At 44.2% G+C, this 18,169-nt stretch overlaps 1 protein-coding gene across 1 annotated transcript in view; it reads left to right on the top strand.

Moving 5' to 3' along the window:
• LOC112118404 (neurofascin) overlaps positions 1–18,169 on the top strand; it is a 100,699-nt gene that overhangs the window by 28,579 nt on the left and 53,951 nt on the right. Inside the window, exons 9-19 of the mRNA XM_024216694.3 lie at positions 437–568; positions 2,325–2,468; positions 2,984–3,095; positions 3,201–3,367; positions 6,164–6,311; positions 7,183–7,307; positions 9,605–9,649; positions 10,603–10,704; positions 10,841–11,038; positions 12,371–12,441; positions 13,483–13,705. Of these exons, the coding sequence (XP_024072462.2) occupies positions 437–568; positions 2,325–2,468; positions 2,984–3,095; positions 3,201–3,367; positions 6,164–6,311; positions 7,183–7,307; positions 9,605–9,649; positions 10,603–10,704; positions 10,841–11,038; positions 12,371–12,441; positions 13,483–13,705 (1,467 nt within the window). The remainder of the gene's footprint in view (positions 1–436; positions 569–2,324; positions 2,469–2,983; positions 3,096–3,200; positions 3,368–6,163; positions 6,312–7,182; positions 7,308–9,604; positions 9,650–10,602; positions 10,705–10,840; positions 11,039–12,370; positions 12,442–13,482; positions 13,706–18,169) is intronic.

Here is an 18,169-nt window from a genome sequence, read left to right as displayed (position 1 = left end):
GCAGGGCAGAGCCCCCCAACAGTCTAGGGGCTCAGGCAGGGCAGAGCTCCCAAACAGTCTAGGGGCTCAGGGCAGTCTGACATCCTTGTTCTGGCAGACAGCAGACAAACGTGGGCCTCTAGGCCTACGGTGGGGAGGCTGCCACTCCAGGGTTAGGATTGGCTAGGAATGTTAGGCAAAGATCGACTGTAGAGATTTTACTCTTCAATACTCAGCATAGCCAATGCCTATCTGTTTTCTAGCGGCTAAAATATAGGACTTGACTTACAGCGACATCACTTCCGCATTGGTGAAGGGTCCATGTTCCACAAGTGGCATCTGGTGGGGAACTTTTTCAATGGGGTCAGCTTCAACAACTAATTAGTGGAGAGGAATTCAGCGGAGGTAACCGCAATGCATGTATAACTTGTCTGTATACATATTCCTGTCATTAAAGCGGCCCCTTACTGGTTGGACGAACCACAAAACCTTATTTTGGCCCCCGCTGAGGATGGTAGACTCGTGTGTCGAGCCAATGGGAACCCGAAGCCTACAATCCAGTGGCTGGTGAACGGAGAGCCCATAGAATGTAAGCAAGCTCATGGCTTTGGGACTCCCTAGCAGGGATTGAATTATGTTCATCATAGAATCACGCACCAAAACATGAGGAATTTCATATAAATTGCTTCTCTTTTCAGGGTGGAAAAATAATAAGCATGAGCCATGCTAAGGGTGTTTTCAAGATCATAGTTATTTGAGATGTCCCAAGCACACATGCCTTCCTCATGGTGTCTTCCATCATCCTTTCCATGAGTGGAAGATCTAGTTATGGCAGTGTTATAACTGGGACACCAAAGGTCACTTTAAAACAAAAAATAAAAGTTTTTGGTGTATTTAAAAATGACCAGTAGCAATGGTGAGAGCCAAGAAGAGTGCAGGCAAGTGTCCATCAAGCTGGTAGCTCTCCCGTTACCCTTCAGTCCCATCGAGGTACACTCCCCTCCATTCATGAGGAGATGAAATACTAAAATGAGGATTAGAATGAAATTCACATTGGACTGGACAAACCAAGAATAACAAGGATAAATCCAATATTTGTGTTGAACAGAGAAGTCTTAATTTAAAATTAAATGTGTGTATAGGTGTGAGAGTTCAGGCAACTAAATGACTGGATATCTATGTGTGTTATGTAATGTCTAGCTCTTGCTATTTTAGGATTAGTTCCTAAAACAATGGATTTTTTTTTAAATTTCCCTCACTAAAAGTAATTTGTCATGGAATCATTGAAGAATCTTATCAATGCCTAGCTTAATGTAACATTTGCTTCTGCATCAGAATCCTTCTGTAATGCTCATTGGCTTTAGATGCATGGTTATGAATTTTGGAGCAATCGCATTTCAACAAGACCCTTCTAAAAAGAAACCGAAAATGGCCCTGGAACTAATCCTGCTAAACTCTTTTGGTCACTTCAGATAAAGTAGAGAGAAAGGTCATCTAACTGTTAATTCTTCGAGGAGTGTCCCTGTGGGTGCTCCACTTTAGGTGTCTTGGGGTCCTGCGCTTGTAATCGGAAATTTGTAGGAGCAGTGCCCGGTTGGGCCGCATGTGCGCCGTAGCCATCTCACGCTCCTCCGAGCGGTTACATAGTGGTGCACAGCCAACCGTCCCCCAGTTCCTTCTCTACCCCAGAGAATCGGTGTGAAACTCTGAAGTAGAGGGGAGGAGGGAGGATAGTGGAGCACCCAGAGGGACAAGCATCTCGAAGAACCTCAGTTACTGCACAAGGTGAGTAACCTTCTCATCTGTCAGGTAAATAAGGTCTAGGTCACATAAAAGACCCTAATCCATGGCCCATATGATTACCATAAATAATAATTTTCATTCTCCCACCATCACTAATCACTCACTACAGAGTGGATGGCAGAGAGGAGCAGGTTGAGACTGAAATTGACTCTATAAATCCTCCTCAGTGATGAACTCAACATTTTCCAGGCATTACCACCCTGCTTTGTGCTCCGGTTAGAGAGTCTGTGCCATAGGGGCCAGTGTCTGAACACGAGCACTATTGGCAGCATGCCAGGCCAGACACCTGGCATAGCCCCTACTGATCTTGGTCTGTAGATAAGCAGAGGACTTCACAGACTCCCATGCTGGCACTTTGAAAAGCTTTACTCCATCCTCAGCTTGCTGTCTTGGATATGTTCAGTAGGATGACCCATTGTAAGCGGGGTGAGGGTTTTGGATGTCTCGGGGAGGGGGGTTAATGGGATTTGGAGCCTTTCACGCAAGTAAAGTTTAATAGCAAACCGAAGAGCGCTCTCTTCCTCCTTCTGTTTGTTCTGAAGCTGCTCCTCCCAACCCAAGTCGGGAAGTGGCCGGAGACACCATTGTATTTCGAGATACCCAGATTGGCAGCAGTGCCGTGTACCAATGTAACGCTTCCAACGAACATGGCTACCTTCTGGCTAATGCCTTCGTCAGCGTTCTGGGTAACTATCTAATGCTACAGATGGTCTGCTGATATCTGTGTTATGGAGGTGGATTGGGAAGGTCTTTACAGTGAACACAGGAGTTCCTTAACTGCCCAGCCTAGAGGTGTCCATAAGAAAACAGTAATCTCTGAATTCATGGGTGAAATCACCATCTCCCATAGAACAACATTCCTCAAATCTCTGGCTAATTTAAGTCATGATAGATAGCAACTGTAGTGGCTTAAGATTGTTAAGGATGCTGGTGTTGGCAGGAAGGCCAAGCATCAGGGCTGGTGTTGATAGGAAGGCCAGAAATAGAAGGTAGTAAGAGACAGAGAGAACAGTGGGAGGGTAAAAGTAAAGGGAGGGGATAGGAGGAAATACGGGAGCTTTGCAAAGCCTTGAAGAAGGAACTTGAACTTTTGAGGTGCAAGAAAAAGAGGGAGTCCCATGACTAGAGAGGAGAGGTGGGGAGATGGTGTGGTTCCAGCACACAGGATTTTAAAAAAACACTATGTTCTTTGTTGTTTAAGATGTGCCTCCCCGGATTCTTTCCCCACGGAACCAGCTGATCAAAGTGATTCAGTACAACAGGACCCGCCTTGACTGCCCATTCTTTGGCTCCCCGATCCCCACTTTGCGCTGGTAAGGATTCCAACACTCAGAACTGCTGATTGCAATGGACTTTGAAATGAGCCACTTCCTGCTGCTGCTGCTTCCTCTTACAATAGTTTCTTGTATTGTTGTGAGGTTTAAGAATGGTCAGGGAAGCGCCCTGGATGGAGAGAACTACCAGAGGCATGAAAATGGGAGCTTGGAAATAAACATGGCTCGGAAGGAGGACCAGGGAATCTACACCTGCGTCGCCACCAACATTCTGGGTAAAGCAGAGAACCAGGTTCGTTTGGAGATCAAAGGTAAGACACAGGGCTGTCAAAGCATTGCACATACAGGGCCTTCTCCTCACAAGCACGCATAATTTTACATGTGCAATAGTTTACACCCACAAGTCGGGTAGTTAGCTGGCTAAATCCAGTGCTGTGCAGCACAAGTCACTGTGCATCAGCACAAACGTATCAGCTGAGTACAGGCCCCTTTTGAAAACACGTGGCCAATGAGTGGCTTGGGTGCATAAAAGTGGGTGAAATTATTACTGTGCAGATAATGGAGTGTAGATCTCAGTGCCTTGACTCAGTGGTCGGTGTAATGGGTTTGGGCCCTTTGGGGTGTTACCTGATCTGCCAGGATGCCACTGAGTCAGCCTATTCTGCCAGCCTGGGTCCACTTTACCTGCCCTTGGTGGGCTAGACTCACAAGCCTCTGCACATAGGCAGGCCACACCCAGATGCAGAGAGAGAGACAGATCCGCTCTGGAAAGATTCAGCCTTAAGGGCTTGCCCCAGCACTCTGGTGCCCACTCCCTTTAAGAGGCACAAACCCAAAGGTTTTATGAAATTCGCCGCCTCCTTCAATGTGGAAGAGGATATGCACAACTTCTTGCCCCCACCCCTCCTTTAGAAATTACATAAACACGGTTATATTATAAACAAGAAAGAAGTTTATTAACTACAAAAAGATTAATTTTAAAGTGAATAAAAGAGATGACTGAACAAAGCAGATTACTGACCAAATAAAACAAAGTACACAAGCTAAGCTCAATATACTTAAGAAACAGGTTACAAAATGTAATTCCTCACCCTAGATATTGTCTTAGGTAGTTTCCTTCACAGACCAGATACCTTTCCAGCCTGGGTCAAGCAGTTCTTCTCTCCCGACTCCCCAGTTCCAGTCCTTTTGTTTCCAGGTGTTTTCAAGTATCTCTTTGCACGGGGAGATGGAGCAGAAAAGAACTGAAGACCTTGATTGTTTTCCTCCCACACCTTATATAGGATTTCCATAAGGTGGGAATCCTTTGTTTGATTCCCCCACCTCCCAGTGGAAAAATTCAGCAGTCCAAGATGAACTTTAGCATCAGGTGACCAGGTCACCTGACTCTGTAGTATCACAGTGTCCATGAGTCACTGGCAGTATGGAGTGTCCTGCAGGAAAGACAAGGCTTTTCACAGTCCATTGTCCTCGCTGATGGGCCATCAGCCCTGTCTGGCTTTTCCATTGTTGTACCTGAAGTGTTAGCAGTGGGTGTCACCCAAAGTAGCATAGTTGAAATATAGATACATAGTCAATATTCCTAACTTCAGATACAGAAACGATACAGACGTACAAATTGGATAATCACATTTAGTAAATTATAACCTTTCCAATTATATCTTACAAGACCCATCTTGCATAAAGTACATCTGTTATATCATATTCCTATCATGAGCATATTTTCATAAAGAATATGGAATGCAGCGTCACAGTCGGCAGTCAGATACTGTTTGAAATATAAACTGTTTGGCTAAAGGACAGCTGTCTCCCATGGGGTTCAAGATCATAACCTGTTGCATTAAGACATAAAAATATTTGTACCTGAATAGTTACTGGCATTTGCACATCCTGCTTTTCAAGGAGGCCCGTGTACACAACCTTTCCAGATCAGGCTGTGCTGGAAACAGCAGTCTGTGATAACAGAGCTGTTACACACCAGGGCACTATATTGGGCAACTGGACAATTTGGCCTGTATTTAGTTTTGTGGTCAGTTGGGGAAAATGCATGTTTTTAAGACAAAGGGAGTGGGAACGGAGACGGTAAAACACTTCTTGCTCCCTGAAGTGCTACTATATAGATATTACATATATACACACACTACAATAGAGATATAAAGTAATCTTGGCTTTTTCATTCAAGCGCTCTAAACACTGGCTTAAAAATAACTCACTCAATCTTTTCTTCACAGATGTGCATTTCTTCCTAAAAATATGACTTTTCTGTAAAACTACATAGACCAAAGTCTGCTCTACCTTACAGCCATGTAATCCCCATTGAGTCCAGTGAAGTCATACAAGTATAACTGGGAGCCCAACACATTTAGTTTCCATTAAATGCAAGACTGATTTTCAAAGAAGCCTAAAAGAATTCAGTGGTGGCTGGTGCCTAACTCCCTCAGGCTCCATTGAAAATCACAGCATAAAGGATTTATTTTTCCTTTACCAATTTTTTTGTTACACACTTCCATAGTCTATTGGCAAAGCAGGAGATCTTAGGAGCTGGAGTATGGTGTAGTTTAGCTTTGTTTTTGTAGTTTAATATCACAGAATTATGTGATTGGATACTTGAAGATCTGAATGATGGTCTGAGGACTTTATTTTGTTTTTTTAAACATGAACCGCCTAGAGCATAAAATAAATATCAGGCACATTGAAACACACAAAAGGTGCGCAGCAGTAGTGGCAAGGTCACAGTTCAAGCAGCAATAAAATGTTTGAGTAAAGCGAACAGTTTCTGTTGGGGCTTCGCTTTCCTAGTGAAATGCCCTTTGACTCAAAAATACTGTTTTAGATAATGTCCGTGTGTATTAAAGGTAGGATGCGTTGCTGAGTGTAAGATAGGTGGAGTAATACTAAATTACCCAGCTTTATAAGCAGGTACTTGTATGTATCGGAGACAACTGAGTGTGGCCAGCTGGATGGCTTGTGGCATTTGACACATGTCCACCTATGCCTGACTTTTACAAGTCACACACTGTCTCCCCTTTTCCAATCTTTGGTTTGGGTACCGAGCTATAGACCCTACTGTTATATGCCTACAAGTGACATCATGTGATTCTTTGCAGACTCAACTAGGATCGTGAGAGGGCCAGAAGATCTGACTGTAAAGAGGGGCTCCCTGGTTCGATTAGACTGCCGTATAAAACATGACTCTACGCTGAAACTCACAGTCACCTGGCTGAAAGATGATACGCCTCTGTACATTGGAAACAGGTCTGTGCACTGCCATGTGACTGTATGTCTGTAGTTACATGTGCCTTCTGTCTCCCAAGATAGCACTACTCTTCGCTCTGTCTTTATAGGATGCTCGTTTCAAGAGCCAGTGCATAGAAACAATTTGTCTGGTTTCACAGCCCAGACGGCATTTCCCCCATTCAACCAGGAGAGGGAGAGTATGCATAGAATAACCAGTGTCCCTGTGATTCAACACGGAGTGGTACTACACTTTTGTGGTGTTAGTTACTTCAAATGGAAAGTGACTAGCTAGTTACACGAGACTCTTTGATCTCAGGTTTCAATATAAAAAAATGGAAATCAGTGTTTTTTTTTTTTTTTTTAAAGAATCGCAATAAAGCATCTTGGTTTAATAACTACAGATTATTTCAGAATTAATACTTGTCTGCTTTGACCTACTGTGCCAGTGCAATTGCAGTTCCCCTTTCCCAATCTCTGTCTCCCATCTGGAGAAAAGGAAATGAGCTTTTGATCATGGGACTCAGACTGTTCCCTGGTCGCAACTTTGTTCCCAGAGAAGAATCTGATTTCATCTCCTGGCCTGCTATGATTATTTCATCTACTTAGTATGTGTAGCTACACACCACTGTAGAGATGCTGATGCCGTGGGAATAAGTTCAGTATGAATACCTGGTTAAATCAATTATGCATCTGCCCTGGACAAAATATACAAAAAACAACAAACAGAATGAAAAGTACATCCCTGCCCTGAAAAATTTAAAACATGAGTCAAACCCAGCTAGACTTACTCATGCAAATAGTCCTATGGAATCCAATGGAACTATTCACATAGGTTAGGACGAAATCCTTCAACACTATATGTTTTTGTTATCAATTGTATCCTTTCCAGGATGAAGAAGGAAGATGATGGTTTGATAATCTATGGTGTGGCTGAAAAAGATCAAGGAGATTATACGTGTGTAGCCAGTACTGAACTGGACAAAGACTCTGCCAAAGCATTCCTCACCGTGCTAGGTAACCATTCTTCCACCTGAATTTACTACTAACCCAGAGATTGGAGCCTCGTCAAAAACAAAGTAGTAGAACTAAAAGCATTGGTTTGTTAGTACAGACTGATTTTTAGTGTCATGTTCTCACAGCCAAACTTGGGTAATGCATAATCAGACACTGCGAAATTTAAAAAATGTTTAACATTTAACGTAATCTAATATGTTTGTAGGTCAAGCCCTTATTGTCATAGCTGTTGGTGGTTTTACGTAGGTTTGCTGTGAGCTTCTTAAGCAAAGTAGCGTAATAAAAATGGTTAGTTTCTCCACCAGTGTCTTAATGGGGCTCAGTGAATACATGCAGCCTCATTTCAAACCTGCTCTAATGTTGCAATTGAACCTTCCAGTTCAGCAGATACTGAAAATAAAGGAGTAGCGAGGAAAAGACAGAATACATAAGGAGAATAAGCCAAGTTGAAATTGTCGTGGAAAAAGTCACCCATGCATTGATTTTAGTTCACAGACTCAAGCCTGAGGCCAGTTTATTGCAATACATACCAACGCTTTGGGGTAGCAGTCCGAAAACTACCACCCCTAGCACAGCACGCAGGCTGCTTTTATTCCTTCAAACCGCAAGCATAGTACAAATAATACATCATTCCTAATCATTTTACGAGAATTGGGTGCATATTGGGTGGAGGGTTTCTTGGTGGTTTTCCGCTATGGGTGGTACTTGGCACCGATTGGGATGTTTTTCTCGTCAAGGTACATATTATTTTCCGGGGTTTTACAGCTAAGGGCATAGAGGTTTATCACAGGACGCCCAAAGAAGATATATGATTGGCTAGTTTGGCAGTTAGCTGGAACTACAGGAGAAGTTGGCCTTTACTAGAAGCAATTTCTTCATGTAAGACTGAGAGGGGACATGATAGCAGTTTTCAGGTATCTAAAAGGGTGTCATAAGGAGGAGGGAGAAAACTTGTTCACCTTAACCTCTAAGGATAGAACAAGAAGCAATGGGCTTGAACTGCAGCAAGGGAGGTCTAGGTTGGACATTAGGAAAAAGTTCCTAACTGTCAGGGTGGTTAAACACTGGAATAAATTGCCTAGGGAGGTTGTGGAATCTCCATCTCTGGAGATATTTAAGAGTAGGTTAGATAAATGTCTATCAGGGATGGTCTAGACAGTACTTGGTCCTGCCATGCGGGCAGGGGACTGGACTCGATGACCTCTCAAGGTCCCTTCCAGTCCTAGAATCTATGAATTATATTTCATAAACAAGCGGTTATTATGTTGCTGAGGCCTTCCGCATTGCTCCCTCCTCTGGTCATAACCCTTGACCGAATTTGGCAGGGAATTGTACAGCTTAGTCTTGTTCAGGCCCTGGCCTGTACTGCCTTTTGTAAGGGCAGTCAGTATATCGAGCCTCTGTCAGAGGGCCTGATTTTGGGCCTTCGGTCTTTACTTTGGCTGTCATAAAGAAGGCCACCCAGTTCTTTTTCTACAGAAAGACTGAGCTGAAAGGAGCTGAGGGGGAAAGAAAGCAATTCTTATATGGAGCCAACAATGTTCAAACATGGGTGCCTAAGGTTAGGCACCCAAATAAGAGGTCTGCTATTCAGAGGAGTTAGACATCTGCCATTCCAATTGAAGACAACAGGAATTCAGGCTGCTCATGACCTTTGAAAATCAGGCCCCTTATTTAGATGCTAAGCTATAGTGGGAGAGAGAGGAAACATGTCCTGTCCCTACAGGCTTTGCTCCAGGTAGAAGTGGTAATGAATCTCTCCCTTTTTGGCAGGGGGAGGAATGGATTTAAACTACAGGGGAAATGGGTTTCATAGACTGGAACTGGGTTTGTGGCAGTTAGACCTACTCTCAAACTTTAAACTCCATGTGGAGGCTCATCTACCTTTAGTTCTCAACTACCAGAAACCTCTTGAAGAGCCTGTGCCTGTTTAAATCAATGTTGAATGTATTGCTGGCTCAGGCCTCACAATGCCCTACTACACTCAGCATGCCATAAGAATCCTGCATCCCTAATCGCTCAGCTAAATTTGATTTTTTCCATTTTTTAACACAATTGTATTTAACTCATTTGTTTCTCCCATGCGCAGCCAGCACAAAATGGATTAGAGATTATGGGAGCCCTTTGGGGTCTCTAGGGGAGCAGGCTATAAATACTGATGCTCACTAGGTCCCACACTGGAAGGGAAATCCTGGTGGAATTGGCCTCTGTAACTTGTTTTTTACTACATGCCCCTTTGATAAGCCAAGTTTAATCACTAAACTAACTCCATTAACAGCCACTCTCTTACCTTGCAGCTGTCGTGTCTGCTCCAACTAATCGTATGACAGCCTTACCCAAAGGTAATCACCACTAATCAGTTTGGTTTATTGAAACCCTTTTATTTGTATATGCTTTTTGTTTTGTTTGGCCTTTGCAATAACTCCAATGGGAAATGTAGGGGTTGAAAAGCCAGAGTCTGATGCTCCAAAGCCTGCTATGGTAAGTTATTTCTAAGAGTTGTCACAACTAACCATGAGCAGAAAGCTGCTGTGGTATGTTTGTAATGGTTGTCTGGGTGTCAAGGTGCAGTATGGTATAGCACAAGAATATCACTCACTACGGGCAAGGTGGCAGTGGCAGAGTGAGTAAGACCCTGAAGGGGGAGGTAGGAAACCTGGTTCTGCCACTGATCTTCTGGGATGTTGGCCAAGTCACTGCCTCACTCTGCCTCGGTTTCCCTATCAGTAAAATGGGGATGAAAACAGTTAGTTGCTTGCATGGCTTCTCTTAATTAATGGCTCTCTCTAAAGGGAAGGTGACCCAAGAGTGTAGTGTCTTATGACATGACCTTGCTCTACAAAAAAAACCATGGTTTGTTTTCCTTGTCTTTTTGTTAATCCACCAGCCGTACAGTATATAACCCAGCATGTTTTTCCTTAGGTTTGATGCCTTTGTTCTATATGCGCACACCTCTTTCTACATTTGAATGTAGTGGTTGGGCATTGCCAGTCCCACCAATATACCCTGGAAAGGCCACCTGCACTCCCCCAATGGGTCCTGATGAAGGGCACAAGAGTGCTACATTTGTTCAGATTAAGAAAACACACTTGTCTGCTAAGAACTGAATGGAAACAACTCCTGTCACATGCAGCCACTTCCCAAAGAGCCATCAGCTGGCAATGACTTTCTCACTGCTGCCTATGAGAGTTAGGCAGAACTCTCAAAGGCACCCAAGGCATTAGGTGTTCAGTTCTCATTGACTTTCTGTGGGATTGCCCAAGGAGCCAAACTTTGGTTGTTACTTTGCCAATAGAACGACCTGAGCGGCCTCGTGACCTGGAGCTGACAGACCTGGCGGAAAGGAGTGTGCGCTTGACATGGATACCCGGTGATGACAATAACAGCCCGATCACAGGTTAGTGCTCACCCCTCCCCTCTGTAACCAGGCTGTATTCATCAAGCTATTGTTTTTGTTAACAAAAGTCTGTCTTCCTCTGGGAGTTGGGCGAAACCCTACCATTAACCTGACCTCCCACCTCTCTCCTGTCCAGATTACGTGGTTCAGTTTGAAGAGGACAAGTTCCAACCTGGGTTGTGGCATAACCATTCCCGTTACCCAGGGAGCGTGAACTCAGCTGTTCTGCGCCTCTCGCCCTATGTCAACTACCAGTTCCGAGTGATAGCTGTGAACGAAGTGGGGAGCAGCCTGCCCAGCCCTCCCTCTGAACGATACCATACTCTTGGGGCAAGTAAGTACTTGGAGTCAAGTTCCAAGTAACTCACCGTTGGGGCTTTGCTCTCTGATTGGCTTTCATCTGTCATGTCAGAACTCAGACACTAGGCAAGGGTTGGCTAGAGTTTCTATTACAAGCCCATTTTCCATGGGTGTTGAACTCACAGGGCCTGATACTGTAAAGCCAGAGTAATGTGACTGAGAGCAGAACTTGGTCCATGTACTAACAGGTTGGGATGAATCTTGATGTATTTGGTTAAGCCCTGTGCACAGTGGCAAAATTCAAGATGAAAGAGCGAAGGTGGGTAATTTTTCCAGTATCAGGAGGTAGCCGTGTTAGTCTGTATCTACAAAAACAACAAGGAGTCTGGTGGCACCTTAAAGACTAACAGATTAAAGCAGACTAACTATCTGTTAGTCTTTAAGGTGCCACCAGACTCCTTGTAATTTTTCCAGTGTAAGCCGCTTAAAGGGGGGTATTCCTCAAACAAATCAATCTTTCCATGATGCTGCAACTGCAGAGGAGGAAAATCCTTCATCCCCTCCTTCTGCAGGAAGCTTAGAAGCATATTTGAAAGTTTGACACTAGGGCTGTTTTCACTGCAGCTGGCAGTGTCTTCCCCCAGCCCAGGTAGACAAGCACATGCTAGCTCCCCTCAAGAGAGCACACTGAAAAATAAGCAGTGTGGACCCTGCAGAATGGGCTGACCAGGGAGGCATGCTCCCAGGAACAGTGTAGATATACCCTCAAGGCTCTATTATTGTAAGCTGCCAAAACTGCCAACTCCCTCCACTATTCCCAAGTATTGGCAGAGATCCCAGAACAGGCTGGGTGTGCAATGCAGATCAGTACAGCTCATTTTTGAGTGCCCTGTGTGTGTTTTCAGTGCTGCAGAGAAAAAAAAAATCATATTTCTAGTACAAGGTACTTATGAACCTAAATCTCTGGGTTTTTGGAGTGCTAAGCAAAATGGAGTGCCCACAAAATATGGCTCCCTTCTAATAGCTGCCTGGGACCTGCTCTTTTCAATTACATCCCTCAGCTTCTGATTTACATATGTCATTGATTACTCTTGTTCAGATTTACTTTACTTAACACAGAAGGCACCTTCTAAATGGATAGAACTAGACATTTGAAAACAACCAAAATACACGGCCTAACTTTGAAAAGTGTTGAGAAACCTGCAGCTTTCCACCTTCCATTGACCTGAAGGGAAGCCAATTTGGGCAAATTAGCCAACTCATTTGTTGTTTTCAATTGTCTTTTAATAACCAGTTTGCTCTGTGCATGGCTTTTAAATGCCGACATTTTCAACATTGTAAGGCAAGGTTTTTATGTGGATTTCAGGTCCAGAAATCAACCCAACAGGAGTTCAAGGAGCAGGGACTCAGAAAAACAACATGGAGATAACTTGGACCGTGAGTTTAATTTTTTTTACTACCCCATAGCTGAGGGTGCCAGGGTCTGTAAAGCCAGAGCCTATTCAGATCGAGAAAACATTTTATTTCAATGGGCTTAGTTAAAACTTTCAACTTCTGGCTACTTTTAAGTCAAGATGATCCTGCTTATTCTTTCCCCTTAACCACCAAGGGCTATTACCATTCAGAATAGTTAGAGTGAGGAAGTGTCACATGAATGCTAGGATTACTCTGTGCTTCAGCCCTTTTAAGGTGAGCATATTTAAATAACACCTCATGGTATCCCCTTTACATTCTAGGTAGCTGCCAGAATAAATCAATTCTCATGCAATTTTGATCGGTGTTTATTTTAATAGCCCCCAGAAAGACATTCCAAAGAGCGTACTCATTTTAAGACATGAGTCTAAGGTGAAGGTTACACAAGTACAAGCATGTGATTACTCAGTTCAGAAACATTGACAATATATTTTTTTTTAAACACCATTGTTGACTCACTCCTTGCAGGCACAAGTGATAGACAGTGACTTCTTCATCCATATAGTGAATGAGGACTACTTTAGTCTTCCTGCAGAAGCCTGCTCATACAGTGTACTCAAGTGTTAGCATTAGGGATGAGGTTGGTCTCCAAGATCTGTTCACAGGAGTGGAAGCAAAAGAAAAGTTGTTAGATTAAACCTGATCCTCAAGGAACTGCCTCTCTCTTGCCTAAACACTGCTTCCAATTATTCTTTCTGATGTTGTTCATTAAGAGTGACACTTGAAAGCAAAGTGTCACTCTTAAATTTTCCAGGGTACATAAAAAATTACTCTGTGGCTTGCTTCTTGAAGGAAGCCTGAGAGGAGGATAATTATATAGAAGTTTTCAGAGGACAGACTTTCATTCCTGAAGCAGCTGTACATCCTGCCTGGACCTACACAGCTGTCACCAGGAATTAAGCCAAAGTCTGGTGTGGGGAAGGGATATATTGCAACTTTTTATTCATGTCTGTATTATGTAGTGTAAATATACATAATACCTTATTTATCTTTTTGTCCATTAAGCCACTGAATGCAACTCAAGCTTATGGGCCCAACCTCAGGTACATAGTGAAGTGGAGGCAAAGGGATACGCGGGAGAGCTGGAGCAATGAGACAGTGAGAACCACAAGGCATGTTGTCTGGAATACACCCATCTATGTGCCCTATGATATCAAAGTGCAAGCAGAGAACGACTTCGGGAGAGCTCCAGAGCCTGATGTTATCATCGGCTACTCAGGGGAAGATTGTGAGTATTTTCCTACCCAGAGATATTAAGTATTACTGGGGGGGGGGGGAAGAGAAAAGTGAAAGTTGTCAAGCTACCCTCTCCTACTGGAGATGGAAAAGCTACACTGCAGCTCAGGGGGACACCCTTAGAGCCATGCTTGGTGTCACAGCAATCCAGTTCCTGGTGATTGGAGGAGGAGGAGGAGATGACGACTCTTCAGGTTCCATTCCTAGCTCCGGCACCAAAATATCTGTGCAGTCCCAAGCCAAATTACTTATAGTCCAGTTTGCACAAATGGAGGTCATCACTTCTGAGAGCGATGTGGGCAAGGAGGTTTGAGTTTGGGTATTTTGGCCCTTGGATGAAAGGTACAGCTGGGCAAAGTACCGTGTTGAACTTAGAGGTGTGATTGCAGCTCTGGTAGGCTTTACCCAGGGTTCTGAGAGGACTTGTGCAGCCACATCTGTATTTAGCCACACTAGCAAGATTAGAGCTAGTATGGGTGCCTACTTGAGCTGCAAGTAACTCCTCCCCTCTGCTCTGAGGGAAGCATAGTTTAATTACATGATAATCTTGCATGCTGGTCAGAGGGAAATCCTGGATTAGATTGCTGTGCCATGGCTTTAGAGAATTAAAACATACCACTATAGCTACTTGTATGTTTATCTCCTACTCCTTTCCTCTGGGCTACTGGTTTCATTGCCTGCAACAGATAGGGGCTCTGAACTGTAACAAATTATTATAGGGTTTATTTTTTAAAGAGAAAGTATTTTAGTTCCATCTCTACTGCACCACATGACTGGGAGTCTTGGCTTGAACTCCTGCTGGGATTGTTGTTGGGGCTATGGGTTCAGCACTTCTGAAAAGGAGCCCCATAAGAGGTCACCTGGAATAGCACAAGGACCACCTCCCACTGACTAGATGAGCTCAGAGCACAAAATATGGGTACTACTACTACCACGAAAGGGAAAATAAATAACTCAAAATCCTACTGTCCCTGGGTCTGCCTCTTGAAGCTTGTGGCTAAGAGCAGGGGATAGATAAAGAACTTAAAAAGAATACAGCTTAGATTGTGTTACACACACATTACGGCAGTGCTGTGATGCTGCACAGTTGATAGCTTTCAATGCCTTAAGGTATTTCTCTCAGTTTAAAGTAGATATTGGGGACTGTGCATTTAGGTTCCACAGGGACCCAAATACACCTGAATGTGTGTCTTGCTGGAGCTAAACTAAAGTGAGATTTGGCCTTAAAGAGAATTCTCCAGTTCTTGGAAACAGATCTCACATTATTTAGCTCCCTAAATGACTGGGATAATTATAAAAAGATGGGAAACAATCTAAGTATGAACACTAGATCCTGAACATGCCCCTAGAGAATACAACGTGCAATGGCCTAAACTACTGGATAGGTTTGTTCCAATCGTTTCCCCTCTAAAGATGCTAACCTTAGAAGTGCTTTTACTTCGCTCCCAAGCCTCCCTGATAACAGTACATTTACCTTCAGCTTACTGTTCTTCTGTGTGATTCAGAGTGGCCAACATCTGCTTTTGACCTAGGATGAAATACAAAAAAAACAAACAGTTATCCTGAACATTCTTGGGGGTTAATACATGGATAAGCTGAGCAACATCTTCGTGGGCTAGTGTGGCCTTAGTTTTTTCAAAGGCTTCTCAGGCACATAGCTGGGGCTGCTTTAACAATAGCAAATTAAATTTTGGGTTTTGTGGCCATGCTGCTGAAAGACTTTTGTACAGCTTAGCCATTGCAGGGTTAGCTCTGTATACCCGGCAACCATTAGAGGCCATCAGAGTTTAGTTGCATCACTCCTTGGGTGAGCACACTAGAAAGAGCTGATTCCCCTGGTATTGTGTAACTAAATGGTGGTGCAGAAGAGTTTCCTCTGACCCAACTACCCTGTGCTAAGTACCATTTATAATGTTACTTTGTTCCACAGGCTTTTTGACTGACATGTTACAGTGCCAATCAATATTAGAGCTGTGCAAACTCTGTGCGTAGAATCTGCAAGCTAGATCCTCAGGCACTTCACCCATTGCTAGAAGCAAATGAGTCACAGCACGGTTGCTTGGAGGCATCTTCAACCAATTCAAACCTCCAAGGGACCATACCACTCCCTCCCTGGGATAGGCCTTCGGAATCTCTACTTACCTTAGAGGTTTTCAGGGAAGTATTAGACATTCACACATTTTCCATTTCCTCTCCTACTGCAAAGTGCACTAGTGAAAAATGTTTCTAGAGGGGGGGAAAATCCTATTGGCCTTTAAGGGCTGCTCTGTCCTTGGTCCTGAAATGAACAGACTATCTTGTCTAAAGCTTCACATAACTGAATTCCTATTGCAAAAGTCTTTAACCAGCGGTTTCTTTCTGGCAAACTAAACTTGGCTCTTGCTTTGTTGGAGTGGCATCTGTAGTTCAGGGGTGGCTTTACTGTGAGTTATGTATCGTCTTTGAGTGTTTTACAATGTCTTATTGCCTGGTTTCCCCTCCCCCCCCCCATAAACTGGTTGTTTTGGGGAGCAGTTTCTGCCACAAGAAAAGATACAGTACGTTTTTCCAGTGTTTGCAACAAGCTCTCCTGTTCTAGTGATTTTTGTAAACTGTTAACACTTGCATGTTAAATACATAACCTATTAGATTAAGGCTAGATGACCATAATGATCTTTTGTAGTTTGACCTCTGGCATGGAAACTTGCCCAGTGACTTCTGCATCTAGCCTTAATTTATTACAAACTTTCTTCCTCCAATTTTCAGCAGTGACTAGTGATTGGGGATGCCTCACTTAACACCTTTAAAAGAACCTGATTTTCAGAGGATAGGTGTGCTCCATCCTTTCTGAATCTCATCTCTTCTAGATCCAATAAGACATCCCTAATCACTTTTGAAAATCTTTGCTAGGGATGTCTGTTGTGATTCGACAATGGGTGGGTGCAGTAGCTTCAACTGAGTATTCCAGAAATCAGAAGTTCTTATACAAGCTACAGTGAAACCAAAGCAAGTGCACTTCCCCATTAGAAAGCTAGTCTGTACTGAGTGAACAACCAGATCTGCTGCAGGCTCTGGCCATTCTTTATCACTACGTGAAAGCAAAGGGTTGTTCTGCTATGGTGTAGTGTGGTGGCAGTTGTCCCTTCCCCTCTGGGTCCTAGTAAGGCCGGATTACTGCCTCATATCAGGGGAATTAGTGAATCAGGTGCTAGCCCCTGACCCTCTTGGCAGGGAAGAGCACCCAGCAGTCTAGGGGCTTAGGGCCTCAGGCAGGGCAGAGCAGAGCACCAAGCAGCCTGTTGTCCTAGCTCTGGCAGACAAATGTAGGCCTCTTGGCCTATGGTGGGGAGGCTGCCACCCCAGGCCCATCCTACTCCACTAGGTCCCTGCCCAGGGCCCTAACAGTGGAGGAGTATCTACGACTAGGTTAGTGGAGATCTGCCCAAAACACCCTGGCCTGGATTCAGGCAAACCCAACCCAAAATCAGTCTGTCTATGGGCTACTTCCTATTTCCCCTTTGGTTCCTCAGCTGGCTGGGTGTCCTCCGTCTCCCTGGGGTAGATAGCCAGCAGCTCCTCTGTCTCCTCGGGGGTCAGCAGTGAAGTCGGAGGCCTAGCAGCAAGCAAGATACATCTGTCTCCTTCCCAAGCTCAGCTCCAAGTGAGCTGGAGGCTCTAACTTTTATACTTCCTGTCCCACCTTTCAACTTCCTGTGAGAGGGGTAAGCCAGGCCTGACTCCACCCATCCAGGCAGAGGGTTCCTCCCCCTCTGGGTCAGAGGAGTCCACATGGCCTCACTACATTTTAGTACACAAAGCGAGTGCTGCAGGAGGCAGCTAAGTTTGTGGCAGACTGTCACAGTCCTAACCATTAATTGGAGCAGAGAGGTGTGACAGATCGCTTGCTCCTCAAAGTAGCTAATCCATTGTAGAGGCCTGAGAGAAGTGCTGATGTTAAATGGATCAGGAGCGACTGCACAGCAATACCAAGAATGGCTAACAGATTGTAACACCTTTCTTTCCCTCCTGGGGAGGCACTGCCAGGAGCAACCCATGTATCCCATCGATTCAGAACCTGCCTGGTCAGAAAATCTCAGGTGTATCAGATTAGCCTAGATGGTGAAGAGGACAATCACTTAAGGACACTGTGCCAGATCCTCTGCTGGTGTAAAGCAGCGTAGCTTTATAGACTTCACTGAGTTCCAGTTGACACCAGCTGAGAAGCTGGACTCCTACTCATTTGCACTGCTCTATCATGCAAGTCAACTTGCACCTCATTCTGTTGGTTTCTGAATAGAGCACACAATTTAGACAGACATGCTTCCAAGCTGTGCTACAGCAGTAGCTGCATTCAAGGCATAAAGGAGTGGAGATCCTTTAAAACTAGGAGGGGAGAGGGCTAGCCACTTTAAAAACATATGCAAACATATGTCTGGAAGATGGAGCCAGCTAAAGTGTGGCTCCATCAGTGTTTACC

Source organism: Terrapene carolina, unplaced genomic scaffold, assembly GCF_002925995.2.
Source record: "Terrapene carolina triunguis isolate 2854851 unplaced genomic scaffold, T_m_triunguis-2.0 Scaffold199, whole genome shotgun sequence".
Classification (NCBI taxonomy): domain Eukaryota; kingdom Metazoa; phylum Chordata; order Testudines; family Emydidae; genus Terrapene; species Terrapene triunguis.
This window is presented reverse-complemented; position numbering and strand designations above follow the sequence as displayed.